Here is a 25,497-nt window from a genome sequence, read left to right as displayed (position 1 = left end):
TGGCTCCTGAAAGTTGTCTTCTGGCCTCCAGCACAAATTCTGCGGCACATACCCCACCCGCCCATCCACCCCTCTCCAAAATAAAAATGAAAAGAAAAATCTCTTCTTCCCCTCTCACTATTCCCTTTCTGGTTCTGTGATCTTTCAAACACACAACACACATATTTAAACACACAAGCATATTTTAGTTTCTGAACATGAAAGAAAAAGTATGGTATTGCCCTGCATCTCTTTTTTTTTTTTTTTTTTTTTTTTTTTTTTTTCCGAGACAGGGTTTCTCTGTGTAGCTTTGCGCCTTCCCTGGAACTCACTTTGGAGACCAGGCTGGCCTTGAACTCACAGAGATCTGCCTGGCTCTGCCTCCCGAGTGCTGGGATTAAAGGTGTGTGCTACCGCCGCCGCCACCGCTTGGCTGTCCTGCATCTCTAAACCATAATTTTTCCCTTTCTTTCTTTCTCTTTTTTTTTTTTTTTAATTGTTGTTTTGTTTTGTTTTTAAATATAGGGTCTTACTACTTACTTAGCCTTGGCTGGCCTGGAACTCATAAAGACTCACCTGCTTCTGCTTCCTGAGTGTTGGGATTAAAGGTGTGTGCCACCACCACACCTGGATAAACTATAGATTTTTTTTAACAGCTTCATTGAGATATAATTCACATATCATATAGCCTACTCATTTAAAGTGGAAACTCAGTGGTTTTAGTTTTGTGGGTTTTTTTAATTCAACTATATAAAATGCAGGAACTATCATCACTATTATAATCTTCATGTTTTTTAAGCTAGGTTTCTGTTTTGTCTGGTCTTGTTTTTGAGACGAGGTCTTCTATATTATGTGAGCTTGTCTTAGCTCCTTGGCTCAAGGGTCTTGTCTAAGCCTCAAGACTATGGAGAATCACAGATACACAACTCCTATCCAACTTGTAAGGTACCTTTTTAAGAAAAAAAAAAATGATGCAAGGTAAAAGACTGTAGACCTCTCGAATGTCTTGAAAATAGACCTTATCACGACAGGTGAATGGGGGCTCTAGGTTTGATCCCCAGTACCAGGAGAAAATAGACAGAAAATGCTCTAAGATCTTCAAAATGTTTTTGGTTTTGTTTGGGGAAGCATTTTATTGTTTGGATAGAATTGGGAAGGAGTTGGCGGGAAAACGCTGGATGATTTGATTCAAGGTATCTTCTTGCATTGCCTTTTATACGACTCTGATAACACTTCCTTGTAAAGTGGCACACAGTAGACACGAAAAGTCAATACTGGGCTCTCCCTGTCCTTCCGCCGACTTGTGCAGAAGTACCTGCTGGGTCCTCCACAAACGCAAGCCAGATGCCTTCAGCTTAGGCTGCCAGGGTACCACCTCATGCCAACTCTTGCCAAGTTAGCCATATAAAGAAAAAAAAGTGGGTCTTTGCCAATTCTGTGGGGCACCCATCCTATCTTGCAACAAGACATAAAAACACCTTCCATTTGGCTGTGGGAGGGCTGACTGCAGGTTTCAGGGCTGAGCCAATGAAGTATCAGCCAAATCTGGAGCGTGTTGCGCCAGAGCCATGTGTGGGAGACTCCTCAGGCAGCCACAGGTGTGGGATCAGGTTATGAGACATGGGTGTGGGCTAGGTGGTGAAGGATGAGAGGCAGGGACAGGGAGTGTGGGTGTGGCCAGAGGTGGGCAAGGGTGGAGGAGGCAAAGAATGGGGCCCTGGCTGGGTTTGAACACAGTCCTCAGATCAACGGCAGCAGTTTAGAATCCTCTTCAAGCCATAGCCTCCTTTAAGAATCTGATACAAGCTGAGGAAAGAACGCACACTGCTTGAAGCAGCTACAATTTCTGCACAACAATGTGGGCTTTCTAGAACTAAGAAAGCCCATCCAAGGGCTAGGATTATGACTAGCTGATCTGGACAAGTTCTTAGGGAATTCTGAGGGGGAAAAAATGAACAAATGAAAAAAAAAAAAAAAACCTTAGAGCAGCTTTAAGATCTTGAGAATGTGCTAAATCAGAGACTGGGTGGGCCTGAAATCAGAGGTCAGTGGTTTGAAGTCAAAGGTCAGAGACCATTATTCTCTAAATGCTTGATTTTCTCTCAGCTTTTGTTTCTGAAAGTGTTTGAATTTGTGCAGAGTTCCAAACTTGTGGGCTTTTTGAATTTTTTATTTTGTGACAAGGTCTTGCTATGAAACCAAGGTGGGCCTGGAACTCTTGATTCTCCTACCTGCCCACCTCTAGGGTGCCAGAATCACAGAGCTGGAATCAGCATGTACACTTTCAGGTATTTTGCTTATTTCATTTATTGTCAACCAGTGGTTCCTTATTTCCATGGATGACCATGTTCTTGGGATGGACAGATGTCATTGTTATCTGTTTGGTCTTCTACAAAACCACTTGAGAACACATTGTGGACATTAAAACAGTTCATCCCTCATCACTTAAAATTGTTAAAATCGAAGGGCTTTTCTTGTTTAACCCCAATATAAAGCTCACACTCTCCAATTTAACATTGAAACATTAGTATTATATAATATACATCCCATATTTAAATTACGCCAATGAGAGTCTTTCTCTTAGCCCCCCCCCCGCCCCCCCACACACACTCCTGCTTTTTTGTTGTTTGTTTTTGAAATAGGGTCTACATAACCCACACTGGCCTGAACACATTACAGAAGCAACCCTCCTGCCTTACTTACTTAGCCTTCCAAGTGCTAGGATAACAGGCATGCACTACCAAACCTGACTCGATCCATTTATTTATTTTGCATGCTCTTTGCTGATTCTGAGTGATAAGGGCAGTAGAAATGCTTTGTCTTTCCAGGCTTCTGAGCAACAAAATGTGTATGGTTTATTTTTGTTTTTGGACAGGTCTCAATGCCATAGTCCAGATAGACTGGCCTCAAATGCATCCTGATATTCCTGCCTTAACTTCTCAAGTATTGGGGTTACAGACATATACTACCACACCTAGCTACATCCCCTGCAAGCAAACAAACAACCAACAAAAGACTAGAATCTTACTATATAGCTCAGGCTGGCTTTGAACACACAGTCTACCCCTCGGTAGGATTACAGTAGGCAGCCTCATGGGTGGCCCTCAGTCTCCTTTAATATAGAGTAACATCCCACATTTTCTTTTTGCTGTGACACTGACATTTTAGGCAGTTCAGACTAGATACTTTGCCAAGTAACCCCCCAATTTGGCTGTGTCTAGTTTGACACAGGTTGAACTCTTTGGACAGGAGTCCTTTCTCAGTGGATCACACAGAGGGTCAGTTGGTCCATGGGTAATGTGGTCCCCTTTGTAACCAGCAGGCCTCCAGCTATGGCAGACATTAAGTGACCTGGTAGTGAGCTTTCACATTGTTTTCACAGGAAGGGACAGATGGTGACCAGGAGAGAACTCATGTCAAGCTGAAGTTTTATGAAGGACATGGAAAAAAGTATCAACTTCAGAGAAAGCCAAGCTGTGGGAAGGCGAGGTATCCTTGGGCAAGCCTGAAGGGAAGAAAGAATTGAAAGACAGACATGTGCTGGTCTCAGGAAAGGTGACAGAGTTTAATAACAGCATGAGGCCTGACAGTGGTGGCGCACACCTTTAATCCTAACACTCAGGAGGCAGAGGCAGGAGGATCTCTGAGTTTAAGACCAGCCTGGTCTACAGAGTGAGTTCCAGGACAGCAGAGCTGCACAGAGAAACCCTGTCTGGAAAAAAAAAAAAACAAAAACACAAACACCAAAATCCAAACTCACAAATAGTATGGGCATGTAGTGTCTGAATATTGAACAGTCTCAATTGTTTTACATAGTTAAATTCTCTGCACAGTTCTGTGAAGTAGGTGCTGGGTGTATGCTACAAAATCTGAAGCACAGAGTTGTTGAATCATTGCCTCAAATCGGCATCACTTGTGAGCTACAGAACTGGGACTTGAACCTGGGTAGTTAGGTATGCAAAGAAAAAACACAGTCTCATCTAGAAAACAATGAAAAAAAATTAGACTCAGAGCAACCTGAGCTGGATGAGAACATTCTTGTCGATACAGAATATGGACAGGAAAGCAAGACAGCCAGGAACCCCAGAAGATGAAAGAGAAGAGTAAGAGTATCCGAGGCTTGGATGCCCACCTAACCATGCTCAACCCCTAGCCTCCCCTTCCAGGCAGGACTCTTCACTTCCCAGCTCTCCCTCTTCCCAAACAAACAAACAAACAAATGGATATTTACAGTCTCAAAGTATCTCCCACAAATTACCAGTTCAATGAAAGGGAGAAAACAGTAACTTTACAGGGAAACCACCTGGCCCACTCTAGTCTAACCAAGTGACCCAAGAGATGACTCCGTGGTCTATCAGGGAGGATCTGGAGGGAATTGGGAGGAAAAGGGTGGGTCTAGGACTAGACAGGTTCTGCATAGAGAGAATGGGAAGTCTTGGAGTTAACGAGGATCTGTGGATGGCAAGGGTGGGGTCCAGAGGGCGAAGAGGAGTGAGGGAGGGGGCCAGTTTGAGGCCAGGGTTCTTGGGTGTATCAGCAAGTCACTGAGGAGTGGGAACAGCTAGGTGACAGGAAGGTCAGACCAGGGCCAGTATGGGAGGTCGTGGTGGGTGGACACGAGGTGGCTGGACTATGTGGCTGCGCTGAAAAGGGCGCCCGAGGAGGACGAAGGCTCCTGGGCGGTGGCCTGCAGGTGGACCGGAGGACCACACTGCCTGGCGGGTGGCGCGGTCGCTGCGGGGACGGCAGCCGGCCACGGTCCCCCAGCGCTGCAGGGGGCGCTGTGGGCCGGGGCGGGCCGGGGCTGGGCGGCGGCCGCTCCTGGCGAGCACGGCCCCTTTTCCGGGTTTCCTCCTCCTCCTCCTCCTCCCTCTTCGCCGCCGTCGCCGCCGCTGTCCCTCTCCCGGCCGGTGGCTGCCGCTGCCGCTGCCGCTGCCTCTAGGGGCCGCGAGCCGAGCGGAGGCCGCCGCGGAGCACGAGCCCCGCCGTCCCGCCGGCCGCCGCAGGCCCCGGGCCGGCTCGGCGGGCGCCCCCCGCGCCCCCGGCCCGAGCGTCCGTCCGTCCGCCCGCCCCCGCGGGCCCGGCCTGGCGCGGACGCCCGCCGCCGCCGCCGCCGCGCTCCTCCTCCTGCTCGGGCGGCCCGCGCCCCGCCGCCTCCCGCGCCTGCCGCCCGCGCCCCGCGCCGCGCCGCCGCCCTTGGCGCCCCGCGGCGCCCCCCGGTCCCGCCCGCCATGCCCGGCCCGGCCGCGGGCAGTCGGGCCCGGGTCTACGCCGAGGTGAACAGCCTGAGGAGCCGCGAGTACTGGGACTACGAAGCCCACGTCCCGAGCTGGGGGTAAAGCCGCCGCCGGCCGCCCCCTCGCGCGAACCGCACCCGGCCGGCCGCTCGGCCTCGGGGCTGGCAGGGAGGCCCGGCCCCGGCCGCACGTGTCCCCGGCTTCCCCTGTCCGCCCGGCCCTGCCTGGCCCCCGGCTCAGCAGCCGGTGGGGAGAAACGTGGGGTCAGGGGTGGGGACCGCCCTTCTTCCTCACACTTTGGGGTTCTTACGGGATGGGAAGTCCATGGCTGCCCTCTTGAGCTGTTAAAATCTCTACCTTTTCCACTTTTCTGAAATGAGGCTGGGTGGGAGGAACATTTTTGAAGATGTGCAGGTTCTCTAAAGCAGGCAGTGGCTCCCTGGAGGGTGTGAAATGAGGGGCAGGTGCTGTGGAGCCGAGGGCAGGGGGACACCCCAGTACCATCCGGGCGGATGCTTTGCTCGGTCCCCTTAACGTGGACCGTAAGGTGCAGTATTTACCCTTGCTCCCCAGATTAGAAGGAGTCAGTTAGGTTAGGAGCAGAGTGAAGGGAGCCAAGCTACTGTGTATCTTCCATTTAGGGGACGAGTTGATGCGTAACATAGGGACACTTCCAAATGCTTGATTAATGGAATCGGCCAGACGGATGTATGGGGAACATAGGCACTTCCAAATGCTTGATTAATGGAATCGGCCAGACGGATGTATGGGGAACATAGGCTTGCTTAATCCCAAATCCTGGCATTTATGTGTCTCTCTTGCCTTTCACAGTAATCAAGATGATTACCAACTGGTTCGAAAACTTGGTCGGGGCAAGTATAGTGAAGTATTTGAGGCCATTAACATCACCAACAATGAGAGGGTGGTTGTAAAAATTCTCAAGGTGAGTGTCCTATGAGTGGCATGTAACATTTTCCCCCACAGGGCCAAAGGACCAGCTGTTCCAGAAGGAGCAAGCCAAGCTCTCTCGTATCTCCTGGAAGGTAGCCCCAAAGCACTGCTTCCACACGTTCCTCTAAACTTTTGAGGAAATGTGCCGACTGGTCGAAACTCTTGAGTTTGATAGGTCAGGAACATTTGAAGTTGTAAGATGTGGGCTTCTCAACTTGTGAGAGGGGCTCTATTTGATACAGAATAAATACGTATTCACAAGAAAAAATAGATTTTGTGGGGAGAATTTGTCAGTGAAGGGATCCTTCATCATTGAACTTCTCTGCTCTGAATTACTCCAGAAAGAAAGTTGTCAAAAAACTGGAGTCCTTTCAGAGATAAGTTAAAAGGCTAGAATACAGAGTAACTCCCCCAGTGGATACTCCCATTTCATTTAGCAATACAATTCCAGGTGGGCTGGCTACAGCAAGCCAGCCAGTGAAAGAGATGTGGGACAGCAGAAGAGTCCATTCTAGCCACTGAAATAATAACTGGGACAAAACTGCATGGCAGAGCCAGCCCTCTGAGTTTGATGATGATAAGGCTGTTATCACTCAAATGAAGACATGATCTTAATGAGCATGAGGAGTCGGCCAAGTTTCTGTACAGGTGATTGAAGATTAAATGATGTTTTATAAGCTGTACGGGAAGGTGATCCTTAGGACCTGAGCGGTTCTTTGTGTTGTCAAGATCATTTAATGCACTCGCATGTCACGTTACTATCTGAGCAGTTCTTCATGTTAGATCATGTATGTGTGTCACTAGTGAAAGACAGAACACTGGAAAGCGGTAGTACTTCACCTGATTTTCGCAGTGGCCCAGTGGAGGTTCCGTGGAACAAAAATGTGGGATTGGAAAGCTTGTGCCCTGCTTTGGTCCATGTTTAACTGTAGTGTGGATTTTAGCATTCTGTGAAACATCGTTCAGAAAAGCGACTGCTGCTTTTGCTCATTATCATCCTGTCCTAGTGATAAAGGAGCAGAGTTGCTACAGGGACAGGTGATGCTGCCTCTGCTGCTAAGACACGGGGTGAGAAGTAAGAGATGGTGTCGGGAGCTTGGCCCTACTAAATGTGAATTGTACACAGAAGGTCTGTAGTAATGGGGGCAGGGTGGTAAGCAAGAGAAATGTTTCTTTCAAGGAACTTGCTAGGAACCATATACTTTCATTACAACATACACATAAGTGTTTTTAACAGAAGTTCCTTCAGACATTTTAATTTTAAGGTCTAAGCAGAACAAATTGTAGTTAGAATATCTGAATTCCATTGCTGTATATTTGGAGGATTAAATTGCCAAATCTAAAGCAATCCAGGGAAATGTCTAAATGTCTGAACAATAGCATTTTTAGAATAAGTGCAGTTTCCTGTGGTCTGTTTTAAAGGGAACAGCACTCAGGTATGTGTATGAATCCCAGTGTGTTTGTTTAGGGAAGCATAGTATTACTGTTCTTCGATCATTCTTGTGAAGAATTTCAGAGGTTAGTTGCTTGATAGTTTTTCTTCTGCTCTGAAGAGGCTTCACATATATCTATGAGTCTTGTATGGAAGCTGCTTTAAATTGTTTTTACAGATGGTAGACCTAGACACAGAGATGTACCTGACATCACTGTTGCAATGACCCTTCCTTCACCAGAGTTCTTTTCTATTTCTTCATGCCTCTGACTGTTGATTTCAGCATTGGATTATAGGCTCTTAGCTTTGAACAGGGGAAGTTCCGGGGTTCTAGCATGAGCTTTTGATGCCCTAGTTCATGAGCTGTTTGTTTTTTTTTTCAGAGGGCAACCTGAAGCACCTTACACTCATTGGTCAAAGCCCTATGGCATTTCATGTAGGTGTTATTCCTATTTGAAGGATAGAGTAAGAGACCACTAATATTATTGTTGTTTTTGTTGTTAGGGATTCAAAGTATTATTTTTCAAAAAGAAAAGGGTCTTTATTCCAAATTATACTTATTTACTCAAATAAGTTGAAGTTATAACTAAAACCTACTATTGTGATATCTGGTCATAGTGCCGGCTGTTCAGTTTGGGGCAGTCTAGGAAAGGCTTCCTTTTCACGTAAGCCTCCTGTATTTAATCTGCAGGAAGGAACTTAATGCACACACAAGGTGCCTGCACTCAGTGACACTTCCTATCAGTCTTTGTTATTCAGTCACCACAGTTGGATGTAGAGTGATCGTGGAGGGCTTTTATTTCAGTTAATTGTATGTAAGCTCTCGAATATTTTATTGATCAAGGTATATTGAGGCTGTTCAGGGACTTTACAAATTTAAAAAGCTGCTAGTGAAAGTTTTGTGGGTTTTTTTTAAAATAAGGTAATACTCTTATTAAAGTGTTTTTTTTTTTTTTTAAATTAATGTGTGGGAAAGTGAACATGTATGAAAGTCTGAGGTTAAAACTTCATAATAGAGAAGTCCTGTCTCCCCTGCCTCCCTGCCTCAGACAGGGTGGCGGTGTGTAGTCTGAAGCTAGCTCTGTAGACCAGGCTAAGCCTCCATCTGCCTCTGCATCCCAAATCTGGGATTAAAGGATTGTACCACCACCACCCCTCGAGAAGTCATATCTTTTATTTTTCTTTTCTTTTTTCCAGGGGGGTAGTGTGGTGTCAGAAATTGTATTAAGGAGAAAGGGGAAAATGATTTTTAAAAAAAGGCTTGTGCAACAAGGCAGAAAGCTACTTCAGTGTCAAAAGTTTCATCTTGATCATAAGCAGTCAATTCTTCTGTTCTTTCATAGTACTTAGAAAGGTGAACACAGAAGTGGACTAAAAGCATTAGTGAGCTCTGCCTTTGTGTATGGATCACAGCACTTCCTGGGGTCCTTGAGAGCTTTCAATTAAACTAGTTTCCTAAGTAGATGTCAAGAGCAATACTTTTTTTTAAACATCTAAAGCATTTTGAACCAGTGCTGCAGTGGCTTAGAAATCTTCATATAAGACTTCCTGATAACAGCATTATTTTGTATTATAAACAGCTTGGCTACCCATTGCCCTCCTCCCTCAAAATTAATTCTTTTTTTTTTTTTTTTTTTTTAAGATTTATTTATTTAGAACACAGAAGAGGGTGCCAGATTTCATTACAGATGGCTGTGAGCCACCATGTGGTTGCTGGGAATTGAACTCAGGACCTCTGGAAGAGCAGTCAGTGCTCTTAACCGCTGAGCCATCTCTCCAGCCCCAAAATTAATTCTTGATTAAGGCAATGATGGAATTAAAATTTGTCTTAGATATGTTTAACATATTTGTGGGTTGTTTTGAAGATGTTGTATTGTTGGGACTGGGGTGGTTGCTCAGTTGTAGAGCACTAGCCTAGCAAGCTAGAGTCGTGCTCACCAACTCTCCCCATATCAGACAAAACAAAATAGAAGAGTGACATTTCGGTTCTCGCTCTTTTTTTGAGATAGGGTTTCTCTGTGTAGCCCTGGCTGTTCAGGAACTCTCTCTGTAGATCAGGCTAGCCTTGAACTCAGATCCACCTGCTTCTGTTTGCTGAGAGCTGGGATTAAAGGCATGTGCCACCACTGCCTGGCAAAATTTTGGGTTCTTAAAAGATAGTTTTAAAGGGACTGGAGAGATGGCTCAATGGTTAGGAGCACTGGCTGCTCTTCCAGAGGACCTGAGTTCAATTTCCAGCACCCACATGGCATCTCACAGCTGTCTGTAACTCCTGTTCCAGGGGATCTGATGCCCTCATACAGACATACTTGCAAGCAAAACACCAATGTATGTAAATAAGAGCAAATTTTCAAAAAGGTAGTTTTAGTCGGGTGGTGGTGGCACATGCCTTTAATGCTAGCACTTGGGAGGCAGAGGCAGGTGGATCTCTGTGAGTTCGAGGCCAGCCTAGTCTACAGAGTGAGTTCCAGGACAGTCAGGGCTGTTATACAGAGAAACCCTGTCTTGGAAAAAAACAAACACAAAAAAGATGGCTTTAAAAGGAAGATTGGCATTGATTACAGCTCTTTATTAGTGATTTAGTGGTCAGCTGGCGACCTTTGTTATATACAAATGGTGGTGTAATGTGGTGAAATTCTTCCTCCTTTGTCTGACGTAGGTCTCACCCTGTAGTTAGGCATATATACCAATCTTCCTAAAGTAGCACGTTAGTGGTGGTTTCATTTTTTGTGAATTCTAGTTTTATCAAATGTCTCATGATATAAAGAGTAATTATTAAAACAGTATTGGAATATTAGTAACATTAAAAATAAAGTATTAGAAATTATGTGTAAACTGGCCAGAACTGTTTGTAATACTGACATTATAGGGACATAGGTAGAGTGTGATTAATGTGTGTTAAGCAGAATCACAGAATGGACTTGCTTAGAATCTATGAGAAGCAGCTCCCAGAGAAAGAATGTGATTTTCTTAAGGTCACAGAGTTAGTGCAGACACCGAATAGGAATCTATGTGTCACAGAGGAAATTGAGACGTTGGATAGTTGACTTCTTGGTAATAGTGAATTGTCGAGGAAGAGAGGAAGGGCACTCACTGAAGTAAAAAGGAGTCATTTCTGATGTGTGGAGTCACTCTTCTGAAGGGATGGGTGCGAAGTTGCACTAAATGCAGACACAGAGTTTGATTAGGTTCTGTGTTAGTGCCCCCAGAGCACATTCACATATGCACAGCCTTAGTGTTCTGTTCACTTTGCTCTCTTGCTTTGAAGCCTTGGTGGTGTTTTTGTTAGTGCTTTTGTTGTGTTTGTTTTTTATTTTAAAATCACATTTATTTATGTGTGGGGAGGCACCCGTCGGGCATGTGTGGAGTCAGGATGACTTGTGGATGTTGGTCCTCTCCCTCCACAGTGTGATCCCCAGGACTGAACTCAGGTCCTGGGGTTGACAGCAGGTGCTTTTACCTGCTGAGACATCCTGCTGCTCCTTACCAAGTACCCCTGACCAGTGCTTCTCAACCTTCCTAGTGCTGCGACCCCTTAATGTAACCCCTCTAATACAATTCTTCAGGTTGTAGTGACCCCCTCTAATACAGTTCATGTTGTAGTGACCTCCCAACCATAAAATTATTTCATTGTTACTTCATACTTAAGCTTTCTACCATTATGAATTGTAATGTAAATATTTGATATATGACCCCTAAAAGGTCATGGCCCACAGGTTGAGAACTGCTGCTTTAGACATCTTTGATCCACACAGTTCTTTAGGTTTCATAACAATTACTTCCCAGATTTTGGGGTGTGTAGTTTAATTCCCTTCATATATTAGAGATAACCCGAGTGTGAACTGTATGTGAAAAGTACACAGTGATAGAGAGTTCCTATCCTTATGTATGGCTCAAGGCTCCATGTGGCATTGACAACCTCATTTCTGGATCTATCACTTCATAATTAAGTGGTAGATTGTTAGCCATGTGAAAAAGAGGGCAGAAGACTTGGAGTTCTAGATTGTTCATTTATAACCTTTTTTTCCTCATCTGTTAAAGTAGAACTATATGAAGTAAAGATAGAAGGGTATGTAGGTGATAGTATTGTCAAAATCCAGTGTTTTTCTTTCCCGAGTGTGCCTAGGAAGTAGACTGCCTGAATTTAGATGTCAGGTCCAATACTTAGTTAGCTCTATGACATTGGATGATTTGGGTATACTGCAGGAAGAAAATTAATTCATCTGTTAAGATTAAATATACTTAATAAGCTTGGTGCTGAGAGAACAATATGAAACAATAATAACAGTGTTACAGTTGAACTAATTGAACAATTTTAGAAGCAGAGTCAATAAAGGGGTTGTAACATTAACTTGGTGAGAGTAAAAGTTTCTGCTCTATGCTTTGCCTCTCCCCCCTTTTACTCATAAACATAGAACTCACCATCGTAATCGTTTTTTTAAGCATGCGGTTCATGGCATTAAATGCATTCATAGTGCTGTTAGCACCATTACAGCCATCTATCTATGGAGCTCTTTTCATCTTGTAAAACTAAAACTGTACCCATTAAATGATGGTTCCCCAATCCTCTGTCTTCTCAACACCTAGCAACCACTATTAGTGGTTTGGTCTACTTGGGTATCTCATAAGTGGAATCATAAAGCTCTGTCTTATAACTGACTTATTTGACTTAACATGTTGCCTACAATGTATTTATACATATAATACGGTTTACTTTTTGCTAGGCATGATGGTTCATGCCTATAATCCCAGCACTTGAGAAACTGAGGTAGGGGATTACTTTAAATTCAAGGCAAACCTAGACTTCAGTATAAGACCCTGTTTCAAAGAAAACTGAAAATAGAAAAAATGATTTCCTTCTTTTAGAGGATAGTAAGACTTTATCCATTCCTCCGTGACCAAACACTAAGCTACTTTCATGTGTTCACTCTTGTGACCAGAGCTGCTTTGAACATGGGTGTGCAAATGCCTCTTTGAGCCTATGCCTTGCTGCTTTTGGGTGTATATTCAGAAGTGTAAATTTGTGGTTTATATGGTAATTTACCTCCCTATTTATATATAGATGGCATCTCTATAAGTTGCCCAGGCTGGCCTCGAACTGATGATTCTTCTGCCTCAGCCTCCTGAGTGCTAGAATTATATGCCTGTTGCCACCATGCCTGACTAGTTTTTCTCTTTTGAGGAACTTTCCACAGTAGACAAATGCCAACAGCAGTATGTGAGGGTTCTTTGTGTGCGTCCTCATCAACATGTTGTTTTCTGTTTTGAGATGAGGTCTCACCAGCTAGGCCAGGCTGGCCTTGAACTTGTAATTTCCCATGCTTCAGCCTCCCAAGTGTCAGGATTAAAGGTATGTGCCATCACACTAGCTAATTTTCTTTCTCTCTCTCTTGGTTTTTCGAGACAGGGTTTCTCTTAGTTTTGATGCCTGTCTTGGATCTTGCTCTGTAGACCAGGCTGACTTTGAACTCACAGAGATCTGCCTGGCTCTACCTCCTGAGTGCTGGGATTAGGCTTAGTTTTCTTAATGTCTTGTCACTTGGATTTGATACTTTGCTTTTCTTCTTTGGTTCTGAGAATAATTCTCGAGGAATTGGTAGTGTGATTAGAATGAGACTTGAAAGGTTAGAGGAAAAGTTGTTGTGAATAACATTGTTGAGCTAATATATTTATTTAGGTCCAATGTAGTGGTTTTCAGAGATGTCTGAAAATAAGGAAATAGATGTCAGCCCGACTAGCTTTTTTCCCCTCCCTTCTCATTCTTCATTTCTGGCACCCATTGTTGATTAAATTCCTCATTGCAAGTGATAGATTAATCCCTTCGTTTGGCTGCCATTGGTTTGATAGTGGGATGAAACTTGTGGCTGTATTACTGTCTTGAATTTATCAATCTAGTTGAACTTGGGAAGAAATTTAAAAGAGGTTTTGCCCTTGATACCTACTGGAAAAGATTAAGGTCCTGATTCTCACCCCCTTTCTAAGCAAAAGTTGACGAATTGCCCTTAATAAATACTGTATTGCAATTAATACTGTCGTTGTCCTCAGCACTGGTTCTAACGGAGCGAAGCTCTAGGATGAGTAAGAAGTTGATGGGTCTTGTGAACGTCTCCTTTTCTGCAATGTGTCACAAACATTTTTTTTTGTTATAAATTTTTTTAGATCTGGGTAAGTAGACAAGACATTCTTTACCCTTGGGCCACTTTGAACAAGGGTCTTGCAGATGGCCAGCACTGCCCTTCACGAGTGGAAAACCTTCAGAACAGACACTTGGTCCTCTTTACATCTTTGGAGTGTACATCTAAAACATTTTCAATGTCATAAGTTTTTGTAGTTAAAACTTTTAATGTTTTTCTTTCCTTTAAATATTTTCTCAACATATGTGGTAGTATACACCTGTGATCAGTGCTCTAGGGGCTGCGACAGGAGGATGGCAAGTTCACTTTTTTGCTGCTTTATCTACTTTGAATAAAAAAAATTCAATATGGAAAACAGCTAAACCAATGCCATTTAAATCTTTGAACTAAATTCCATCTGAATAATACAGATGAGTGCGAGTCTTGTTAGCATGCTCAAGGTGATTGCTGCATGCTGTTTAACCGTGGCCAGTGGGAATGTGCTCTATACAAGAGTCAGAGCATCTGTATTTCTATAAAACTACAAAGCTTTTAAAGGTGTCGGTGATCCTCCCTGATAAATGTTCTTTTGCTCACTGGTTCCATTTGTAGAATTAAAAAGGTCTCCTTTACTCTCCAGGCTCTTCAGTAGTTAGCTTCTGGAATCTTCTTCAGGCTCAGAGCAGTACATGGAAGCTGATGGAGCTGCTTGCTGCCTGGTGCTTAGTGCTTTGGAGGGGTGCGTCCTGGGTTGTGGGTCACTTTCTTTTTTGAGTCTTCTTGGTATCTGGCAGCATCTGAGGACTCCAGCTGCTATGGGCTCCACTGGACCATTTCAGAGTTGCTCAGCTGTTCCCCACTCTGCTCTGGGGAGTTTGGGGGCATCAGAATGTGCTTCAGCTGCACTGTAAGTTCCCTTTAAACATGAAAAACAGATGAGTCTTTCTGGGTTCCAGGAGCTGCCCTCCTTCCGGCGTTGATGAGGAAGTGGCATTGACATGAAAGCACTGTGTGCTGTCCATCCCTGTTGAGGAGGTGTTGTTAGGAGCAGAAGAGCTGTCTTGACTACAGGGTTCTGGCTGCAGGCATTTGAACAGGAGTGCTATTACCTGAGTTTGGATGGATAGAAGATAGCCAGCCAACTTTTGTCTTTTAACATAATTTCAGAATTAACAAAGTTATGAGTCACCAGATAGCCTTAATTACAAGGAGCAGAAGCAGGAGGGGCTCTGTGGTTGGAAGCCAGCCTGGTGTACATAATGAGTTCCAGGACAGCCAGGACTGTATAGAGAGACCCTGTCTCAAAATATGTATGTTAAAACAACAACAAACTCCAGACATCTTTCACCAGATTCTTCAAATGCTGACATTGGCTTTATCCTTCCTCTTTGTTTTCCTACCATAAATATACCACACATGCCACATATATACATATATAAACCACATTTATGTAGACAAATATATGTGTTCAGATGTGTGTATATAGATATAGTATAATTTTCATGTTTTTTTTCTGACATGTTTTGAGAGTAAATCACAGTCATACTTAAATACTTTAGTATTTTCTTTAAAACAGTGGCTTCTCACACAGTTCTGTAGGATCATGTTCAAAAATGAGAATCAACATTAAGCCAGTGCTGTTACCTAGTCTATGGTAATTTTTACTCATTTTTGCTAGTTTTCTTTGTAGCACTGTCACCAGAAGGAACATCTCAGCTTGTGTGTTACATTCAGTTATCTTCTGTTTTAAATCTGAATTAGTCGCTCCATACTTTCACGACGTTGTCATTTTTTAGGCCTGGAGGCTACTTGCCATGTATGTGTCCTTCCCTGGCTGGTTTTTTTTTTTTTTTTTTTTTTTAAATGTATTTATTTATTATGTATACAGAAGAGGGCACCAGATCTCATTACAGATGGTTGTGAGCCACCATATGGGTGCTGGGAATTGAACCCAGGTCCTCTGGAAGAGCAGCCAGTGCTCTTAACCTCTGAGCCATCTCTCCAGCCCTCCCTGGTTGTTTTTAATTGGTTGTATGGTACTTGATTTCCCCCAGACGTTGAGGTCAGTGATTACAGAGACCAAGGAAGTAAGGTTCCTGGGAGAGATAAGGAAGAGGTGCCCTAGCCATCCGTGTGCTGGGAACCCTGGCAGAGTGGAGAAGTGTTGTGGCAGCTGGCTTCCAGCACACAGTCCGTATGCTCCCCGGGTGGGCACTCTTTCAGGTGGTGCTGTGCTCTTTCTCGTCTTCTCCTGCTGTGTGTGTGGTGTGTGTGTATCCTAGTGGAGGCCAGAGGACAGTGTTGGTGTCCTGGTCTATGGCCCTCCACCTTACTCTTGTTTTTTTGTTTGTTTGTTTGTTTGTTTGTTTGTTTGTTTGTTTTTTGTGTGTGTGTGTGTGTGTGTGTGTGTGTGTGTGTTGGTGGTAGTTGTTTTTTGAGACAGGGTTTCTCTGTGTAGTTTTGGTATCTGTCTTGGATCTCGCTCTGTAGACCAGGCTGGCCTTGAACTCACAGAGGTCTGCCTGGCTCTGCCTCCCCAGTGCTGGGATTAAAGGTGGGCGCCACTGCCACTCGGCCACCTTACTCCCTTAAGACAAACTCATTGACTCTAGAGCTCACTGTTCATTCTGCTAGGCTAGCCACCAACAAGCTGCAGTCACACCTGGCTTTTCCATAGGCACTGGGGATCTGAACCTAGGTCCTCATGCTGGCACAGCGCTCGTCTGCTGAGCCATGTCTCCACCAGCCCACCTTCCCTGCTCTTGTTCAGGGATGTTTCAGTAACCAAGAGGTTATTTATTTATTGTCTCTGAGCTTTAAAACATTACATTTACATATGCTGTGTGTTGGATTGAGGGAGAGCACACTCCGTGTGACGGTCAGAGGACAGATTGTGAGAGTGAGTCACGCAGACCTTGTGGGTTGTAGGGATTGAATTCAGGTCATCAGGTTTGACAGCAAGCACTCTTACTGAACCATCTTGCAGTCCTCCCAGCCCAAGGCATTTTAGATATTGTATTACCATTTCATGGAAAGTCTATGGGCCTCTCTGCCACTGCTATTTTAATAACAGTGTTTTAACAAAGTAGTCCTTTTCCTTAGCAGTCTCTCCCTTGCAAAATCCAGAGGTAAAGAGGGTGCTGCCAGGCAGTCAGAGTGCCAGGCCTGACTCTTGCTTCTGCTCCTGTTAGCTGTGACCTTGTGTGAATAGCTCCTCTGCTGCTGACCTTCTGCGTAGAGGCTTCGTGAGGGTGAATGGACTTAGATCAGAGAGTTAACGTGTATCTCTCGCTGTCCTGAGTGACTTGCAGATCATTGATTATGACACACTTGCCTTTTCAGAACTGCTTTTAAATTTGTTGACTTCAGATCCTATTTCAGACAGGAAATGATATATATATATATATAATGGAGTCTTTCTAAGAAGACCTTTAATTCCCCATCTTGTAGGTTGGTGGCTTAGCAGTTAGTAGTCATTGCTGGATGAGATCAGTTTTCTCCTTTGCTGAGCCAACAGCTTTCTCTCTCTAGGAATGAGATCTGTTGGGAGAGTTCCTGGCTCTGAGCTGATTAGATCCTAAATATTAAGGAAGTGGGAGTGGCAACAGGAAATGGGAGCCAACAGCTTGGAAACAAGTTTGTAACTTGATGTCAGTGAACTGGCTCTTGCCCCTAAAGACACAATTACATGTAACTCATTGGAAGAGCAAGTGTCTGGCCATTTTGTTTCAGTTTTTCCGTTTGTCCATGATCTACAGCTGTTCAGAGCTATAACACATTTGGCAGTAATCCAATAAGCATGCATTTATTTTTAAAATACGACATGGATGTTCAAATTTGCTGAATGCCCTAGCTATAACTACTTAAAGATCTTGCCACATAAGCTATAAACTACAAATTATTTAACCTAAAAGTTTACAATAGGTAAACTCACTTTTCCTCATCTAATTTAAGTGTATTCTTTAACACAACATAGGACACAGCAAACGATCCGTGCTGTTGCCTTAGCATTGTTTAAAGTTGTATTTATTATGTCAACTTCAAAAGAAGTCTCACTTCTGATTACTCTTGTGTATTTAAGCCAGTGAAGAAAAAGAAGATAAAACGAGAGGTTAAGATTCTGGAGAACCTTCGTGGTGGAACAAATATCATTAAGCTGATTGACACTGTAAAGGACCCTGTGGTAGGTGCCTGGTGGCTGGGGAGTGTGCTAGTGGATTGGGGTGGGGTGTTGTTTACCACCCAGGGCCGTGTGTGGTGCTGCATAATGGACTGATGGCACTAGTGTTGACTACTAAGTGGGTCTGAAAACCATACAACTGCCATGGCCAGTGATTAGCTAACTCCTACCACTAAGTGCAATCTGTGTACAGAGAAGAACCCTGCCCTGATTTGTTAGCTCTTATTGCCTGTTTCTTTGATTTAGCCCCTGAAGCTTCTCACTGCCAGTTTGCATTATCTTACCTCATCTAGAATGTTTGTGGATTCTAGTGTATAGAGAACTAAGCAGGTCCCAGACCACCAGTCCTTTGAGAAAGAAACCTTGCTGTTTCATATGCTTGTCTCTAGTTCTGCATCCACCACAAGGAGCCTCATGTTGCAGATGTACAACTTAAAATGTATGCATATTTTACAACTCAAATGCTTGATTTGGGGCAGGATGGCACAGTAGGTACAGGCACTTGCCAGCACTTGCCATACAGGCCTGGGGACTAGAGTTTGATCCTTAGAAACCACATTAGGGTAGATAGAGAGAACCTACTCCACAAAGTTGGCCTTTGACCTCCGTTGGTGCCATGGCACATGTGCCGACACACACAGATGCACATACACATTCACAGTAATAAAATTGTTTAAAATATATCAAGTAACATGCTTAATTTAGACCTATTCTAGGGGTGCTGTTTACTTTTGTTTCCTTTCCCTAGGGAAAAGTGACAGTATTTTTGATTGGCTAAGCTTCTATCCTTGCTAAATCCACTTGGGTGCCACTTGTATCCTGTTTCTTTTGTCCACCTGCTTTACCTGAGATTATTTCCCTGTTCTCTATGGCAGTTTTATAGAAGCAAAAAAGCAGGTCTTTGCTTCTGTATGCTGAGGATGTCCTCATACTCTAACAGCTAGCCTTCTGTAGGCCAGGCACTGTGCTGAGTATTTAGCTGTATCACACCATTTAATCCCCACGGCGATCCAAGAAATCAGTATTGCTATTGTTGACCTTGTACTGTTATGAAACAGAAGTCTACAAAGGCTAAGTAATTTACCCAGCTGCACAGTAATACAGCATGAGGAAAGATTTTTCTTTTGGACCCTGATCAAAACTAAGAAGGGATAATTATGCACCAGTTTATAACTGATTTCATTAAATAATATATCCCATCCTACTTAGTTCAGATTGGTGACTAGCCCTGAACTGCTTAATGTTTGAGGTTAAAATGGGTATTGTCCACTTAAGAATATACACACACACACACACACACACACAATAGTCTTAATGTTGGAGGTAAAAATTGATATTGTTCATTTAAAGAACAGAAAGAGAGTGAACGAGCACAAATGTGAATTAGGTTATAGCTGAGTTGGTATGTGCCTGCTAGCATGAATGAGTCCTGAGTTTTGATCCCTAGAAATGCGTAAACTAGGCAAGGTGATGCTTGCCTATAATCCCAGCACACAGAAAATGGAAGCAGGATGATCTGAAGTCTAAGATTGTTCTCAACTACATAGGGGATTTAAGGCTAACCTGAGCTAGAGACCACTGTTGGGACACAAGACTTCAGAAGATGGTACTAGGGACTAAACCTAAGGGCTTTGCACATGGTAGACAAATGGTGTGTGTCCCCCTTCCTTCCCTCCCTCTCTCCTCCTCCCCTGCCTCTCCTTCTCTCCCTCTCTCTTAGCTGAACTTACTGATACCTGACTTAATGTTTGTAATTTGTTAACATGTTTGTGTAATACACGAGTTAAGCAAAAAATTGAAGCAGGGTTTGAGAGATGCCTCAGTGGTTAAGAGCGGTTGTTATTTTCCAGAGAACCTGAGTTTTATTCCCAGCACCTGTGTCAAATGACCAAGCGCCAGCTCCAGAGGAAACAGACACTTGGCCTCTGAATAACTGTACTCACATGCACATAGCAGACACATACAAATTCGCCTCATAAGTCTATTCTTGAATAATGTAGGTGGAAGTAGAAAGGGAACCTTAGCCCCTGGATTTGAGAGGATCAGGCTTACTTGAGTCTGTAGAAAGGTCAGATTCTTGAGGGACAATGTTAGATCCATTTGTTCTCAGTGCTCTTGAGCTCCATTGCCCAGGTAAAAATGTGTGCGCTTGAGAGGGGGGAGGCACGCGAGCACGTTCTCACACACACACACTCGCTGTGACCCACTCCCTAAGAACCTATGCTTTGTCCTTGAGCTAAAGTTCCCAGCAAAAAGATTTTTGAGATGACTTTTTATTTCTGTAACCCTTAAAACCCATGCTTTTCTCCCAGTTTTGAAACACTATTTCTGCCAGTTAGCATAATTTTATTTCTCCTAAGTAAACCTGACATTTGCAGCTCTAGACTTCTACAGGAAGTACTGAACTAAACACTTTACTAATTGCACCAAAGACTCTGGTGACTTGAGTTTTATGGGAGCATATATGGTATATGCTGTGCACCTTGTGCAGATGAGTGGGGGTCCGTGTGTTTGGAGGCCAGTCTTCTCAGTTACGCTGACTGCTTATGAAGCTTCTGTGTCTTCTTGTCTCCATCTCTTGGGGATTACAGCACCCAGCTTTTGCATGGGTGCAGCAAACTTTTACTCACTGAGGAGTCTCTTCAGCTACAGTACTTTCAAAAGTTGGATTATAGATATTCACCTCTGAGCCCAGGTGAACTTTTAAGAGCCTGAAAAGACTTAACAGAGTATGAAAACTGTGTCAGGTGCATCTTGTTTGCTAAACCAAGTTGAAAGTGTGCAGCGCCTGATACAGATGGCAACTTGGGATGTTGCTGAGTGTAAATTCTAATAAAATTACTAATAGATTAATCAGGACTGCTGCTGGGTCATTCTGGGAATATCTCCCTTTTTAAAACTTTACATATACACAGACATAAACAGTATATACAGAGCATCTTGTGTTATCACTGAGCAGTATTCACCTTTATGCCAACCTGTAACCCTGCCCCTCTCCTGCCTCCCCCTTTCCCAGTTATTTGAAGCAATCCAGATATCATAAGTACTTCAAAATAAAACAACATCAACAAAACAGGGTTTTAGGGCTAGAGAGATTGCTCAGCGGATGAGAGGCCTTGCTGCTTAGCCTGAGCTCAGGTCCTAGTTCTCCAGCTCTATCTAGTCCCTCTTGTGGTCTCTTTAGAGATGGACACACAAACACATAAATGAATAACAAATCTAAAAAACCCAGGCTGTCTCTAGTGAGAGAACCCACTTTTTTGTCTGTGAGGTTTGAGGGTGGGCCATTACAAATTGTATTTATTACTGTCTGAGTATCTAAAAAGAATCACTGTTCTCTCTTTCAGTCAAAGACACCAGCATTGGTATTTGAATATATCAATAATACAGATTTTAAGGTGTGTATGCTTCTTTTTGGCATGGGGTTAATGAGGGGTGGGTGGGGGTGGAGTGGGTACTGCTTGAACTCAGGGATGCTGTTGGTGAGTCAGATGGCAGCGTGGACCCCAAATAGTGTAGACCTTGGTTGGGGTTCTTGAATTTTGAGGAGTTACTTATTGCCCTTTGACTTGCTTTCTTAAGGCATTAGCTGCACTGTGGGGTCCTCTCATCTGTAATATGAGATGTCATGCTTCATCTGTAACATCCCTGTTTTATACAGCACAGTTTAGTGGACATTAACTTTGATTTTCCTGAGATCTGCATTGTTGATAGGAAAAGATAAGTGGATACAGAGCTTCTGTGAAGGAGTCATTGGATTGAAGCTGCTAAACATGTGTTCATACACTCTGCCCAGAGCAGTTGATACCAGACACCTACTTCGAGTCGCTGTTGTCAAAGAACCCTGTCCTAGGGCACTTATATTGTCTTATTTTGATCAGAACATACTATTTTATACTGAAGTTTTTTCTTGTTTGTTTGGTTTGGTTTTTTGAGACTGGGTTTCTCTGTGTATCCCTGGCTGTCGTGGAGCTCATTCTGTAGACCAGGCTGGGCTCGAACTCAGAGATCTGCCGCCTGCCTCTGCCTCCCAAGTGCTGGGATTAAATGTGTGTGCCACCACCACCCAGCTATATACTGAAGGTTTTTTTGTTTGTTTGTTTCTGGTTTTTTTGTTTTTGTTTTTTTGAGACGGGGTTTCTCTGTGTAGCTTTGCACCTTTCCTGGATCTCACTCTGTAGATCAGACTGGCCTCGAACTCACAGAAATCCACCTGCCTCTGCCTCCCAAGTGCTGGGCTTAAAGGCGAGTGCCACCACCGCCCGGCCTGAAGTTTTTAAGATAGTGTCTCGTTTAACTCATGTTGGCCTCAGACTTTATCCTCCTATCTCAGGCTCCTGAGGACCAAGATTACAAATGCCTGCCAGTGTTCCCAGCTGAAGCATTCCTTTAAAAGAATGTTTTAAATATTGTCTGATTTTTGAGACACTCTATCCCAGGTTTGCCTGGAATTCATTATAGTCTTTCTGCTTCGGTCTCCTGAGTACTGGAATTATAGAAGTAAGCAGCCACGTGCAGCATTAACTTGGTTCATGAATTTGTTTTATTGAAACTAAAACATGAACCTACTAATGAGGTTTCTGGTGTTAAGATGTACAAAAAGAAAACCTTTTTTAGAACACAGTTTGAAACAATATATATAAAAAACAAAACAGTGATGTTGATTTTCTAGGGGTATGAGAGGACTTGAGGGTGAATACAACTCTCTGGCAAGGAATCAGACACTTGGGAGTTTGCTGAGTTAGAAGCTAGAGATAAAACCATCTTGTCAGTTGAAGATGCAGGTATCCAGCATCCATGCTGCAGGTGAAATGAAACAACCTTACTTGCACATATCATTTTCTTGGGTAATCTCTCTAAGGGTATCTAATGAAAACCAAGGAAAGAAAATGCATTTACTTAAAATGAGTAGTGAGTTGTTTTTTTTTGGGGTTTTTTTTGAGACAGGGTTTCTCTGTGTAGCTTTGTGCCTTTCCTAGAACTCATTTTGTAGACCAGGCTGGCCTTGAACTCACAGAGATCCGCCTGCCTCTGCCTCCCAAGTGCTGGGATTAAAGGCATGCGCCACCACCGCCTGGCGAGTAGTGAGTTTTATACCCAATGCACCTTTTCCTGTATGTAACAAATACTTTGTTGTTACAACTCCTTTATAGGTGAAATCAGTGTGGCTTCAGCATTTTGTGTTTCTCAAAAGTGATGTCTGCCGGGTGCTGTATCAGGGTTCTGTGGGGAGTTGACAGGAATTCTAACATCCTGGGAAACCCTTAAAGGAAGTATTCTGAAGACATAGATGCTCTAATGGGATGCTTTTTTAAAGGAATTGTGGAGATCGGTGGTTTTGAGACTTGGGTATATGAGAATATCTTTTATCCTCACTTAACGTCTTCATTGGGGTGTAATTGTACGTTGAAATTCACGATTTCCTCAGTTTTGAAGTGTTTGTTCCAATGTCAGCACTGGAAACCCTCCTCTTGGATCTTATAGATTTTTCCTTTCTTTTTCTGGGAATGTTTAGGAATTTCTCTTCGTTCTCAGTCTTCTGAATGTTCAGACATGTGCCTTCCTGTGGCTCCTTTCATCCTTGATTCTGTATTCTTGCTGGGCCTTTTCCATCGGACAGCTCATGGCTTTCCATGGTGTCAGTGTTCTTTGACATCCGCCCCTCTCTTGTTCTCACTGTCTAGAATATGATTCAGATGTTAGACTTCGGTGTGCTTTAGAAGTCCGTTTCAGTCTCTGAATTTTTAAAAATAGTGTCCTCTTCTCTTACGCTTTATGTAATATCTGTTTTCTCCCCATGCCTTTCACTTGTTTTTCTTCACAGTTTTGTTGTTTGGCTCTCTTAGTTGCTGCTCTTGTTTTAGAGTAATGCTCTCAAGGGCTGTTGAGGACACTCGGGGCTGTTGGGGGTCTCCAGTAGAGGGCTATGCAATCTCAGTGGCTGGCTGGCTCCAACTTGCTGTTTGCTCTCTTTCAGACTTAGCTGACTCGGTCCATGTCTGGGCCTTTCGGTGCTTCTTAGTTTGAAGCTCTGTGCTTATGGGCTCCTCACTGTTGGCTGAATTTTCAGCTTTTTGAGGCTGTTAAGTCCATGAATATGTTTTCTGGCTTCCTACTGTTGTCTCCCTCAGTTCTGGAGTTCTCCTTCCCAGGCCGTAACTGCTTTACTTTAGAGGACCTTCAGGCGAAGCAGAGGGTGGGAATCCCCTTTCAATACTGAACCATGCTATTTTGGTCATCCTAAAAGAACACTAAATATCAGGTAGAGTGTGTTTTGGAAGGATAAATGATGGTGCTTAGATAATTAGTTTCTTTTCTGGATAGGATGACAGGTCACACATGAGCTGTCTTGGTCTTTATGTCTGTAAGGATTTTTTACTTTGTACTGTGTCTGCCTGAATGGGAAAGTTTGGTTTTCCTCTTCATCTTTCCCTGTTAGTGTGAAGTGCATTAATAACTGGCTTTCAGGGATATCCAGAGAGCGTCTGTCCTGGTTGAATGTCAGGGTGCTGTGGTGACCGTGACGAGCTCGGCTTATGCTGTGGCTTGGTCTGTGTGTTCACCTAGCACTGACGTCCCTCTGGCACAGGGCCTTAGGTTCCATCACCCGTACTACACGACAAAATAAAAGCAGCAGTGCTGTGTGCTCACGTGGCTTCGTGATTGTTGTTTTGGACCAGTTGATAATCAGTTTTGATTGGTAAATTTCCTTTCATTATGCAGACATCTCATTTTGGTATCTAGGTGATATTCCGTTTGTAAAATAAGTTTGGGCAGCTTTTCCTCATCATAGTCTCTGAAAGTGTATATGCAGTGTGTAAATCTAGGCAGCTCTCCTCCTAACTTATTTGTCCATGTTAGATGATAGTTTTTTAATTAGAAATGCAATTTTAAGCCGGGGGGGGGGGGGGGGGGGGTGGCGGCGGTGGCGCACATCTTTAATCCCAATACTCAGGTGGCAAAACCAAGCAGATCTCTGTGACTTCGAGGTCAGCCTGGTCTACAGAGTGAGATCCACGACAGGCCCCAAAACTACACAGAGAAACCCTCTCTTGAAAAACCAAAAAAAAAAAAAAAAAGAAGAAGAAGAAGAAAAAGAAAGAAAGAAAAAGGAAACGCACACTTTAAACTGGATTAGGAGTTTTTCTCCCAGACTTTGCACATCAGCCACCTCTCAGCACTTTGAGTGGCCATTCGGTGTTTTGAGGTCCTGGCTGTTGCATCTGTCCTTCCCTCCCATTGCTAGCTTGTCTTTTTGCTGAGTCATCTTGGAGTTAGCTAGACGTTATCATACTTGGTTCTTGAATGGGCTGTTAATGGAACCTTAGCATTTTCCTGTGTTAGCCACAGTGTCCAAGAAATTTAGTTATTTACACTGTAATCCATCTACTTCCATGACCTTTTTCAGAACTTTCTCAGTAACTATTGCCCCCATGACTTTTAGAGCTATATGTTTATGAGTATATGGTTTAAGATCAACTGGGGTTTTCAAAAATTCTTTTATCGTTGACTCCTAATTTGATTGTACTTGTGTCCAGAAAATAGGATATATCCAGGTTGTGCATCCCTAGTCTACAAATCTCAAATGTGAAGTGCTGCACAGTA

General features: G+C 43.6%; 1 protein-coding gene across 3 annotated transcripts in view; it reads left to right on the top strand.

Moving 5' to 3' along the window:
* Positions 1 to 5,178: 5,178 nt before the first annotated feature.
* Positions 5,179 to 25,497, top strand: part of Csnk2a2 (casein kinase 2 alpha 2) — a 41,781-nt gene continuing 21,462 nt past the window's right edge. For 2 of the 3 annotated variants that reach the window (XM_037206116.1, XM_028871420.2), the window contains exons 1-4: positions 5,179 to 5,314; positions 6,048 to 6,159; positions 17,794 to 17,895; positions 21,240 to 21,290. In XM_037206116.1, the coding sequence (XP_037062011.1) occupies positions 5,211 to 5,314; positions 6,048 to 6,159; positions 17,794 to 17,895; positions 21,240 to 21,290 (369 nt within the window). In that variant the 5' untranslated portion in view covers positions 5,179 to 5,210. The remainder of the gene's footprint in view (positions 5,315 to 6,047; positions 6,160 to 17,793; positions 17,896 to 21,239; positions 21,291 to 25,497) is intronic. The other variant, XM_028871421.2, reaches the window with a different exon arrangement.

This window comes from Peromyscus leucopus, chromosome 5, assembly GCF_004664715.2.
Source record: "Peromyscus leucopus breed LL Stock chromosome 5, UCI_PerLeu_2.1, whole genome shotgun sequence".
In the NCBI taxonomy this organism is placed as follows: Eukaryota; Metazoa; Chordata; class Mammalia; order Rodentia; family Cricetidae; genus Peromyscus; species Peromyscus leucopus.
The sequence above is the reverse complement of the archived record's forward strand: the minus strand, read 5'-3'. Positions and strand labels throughout refer to the sequence as shown.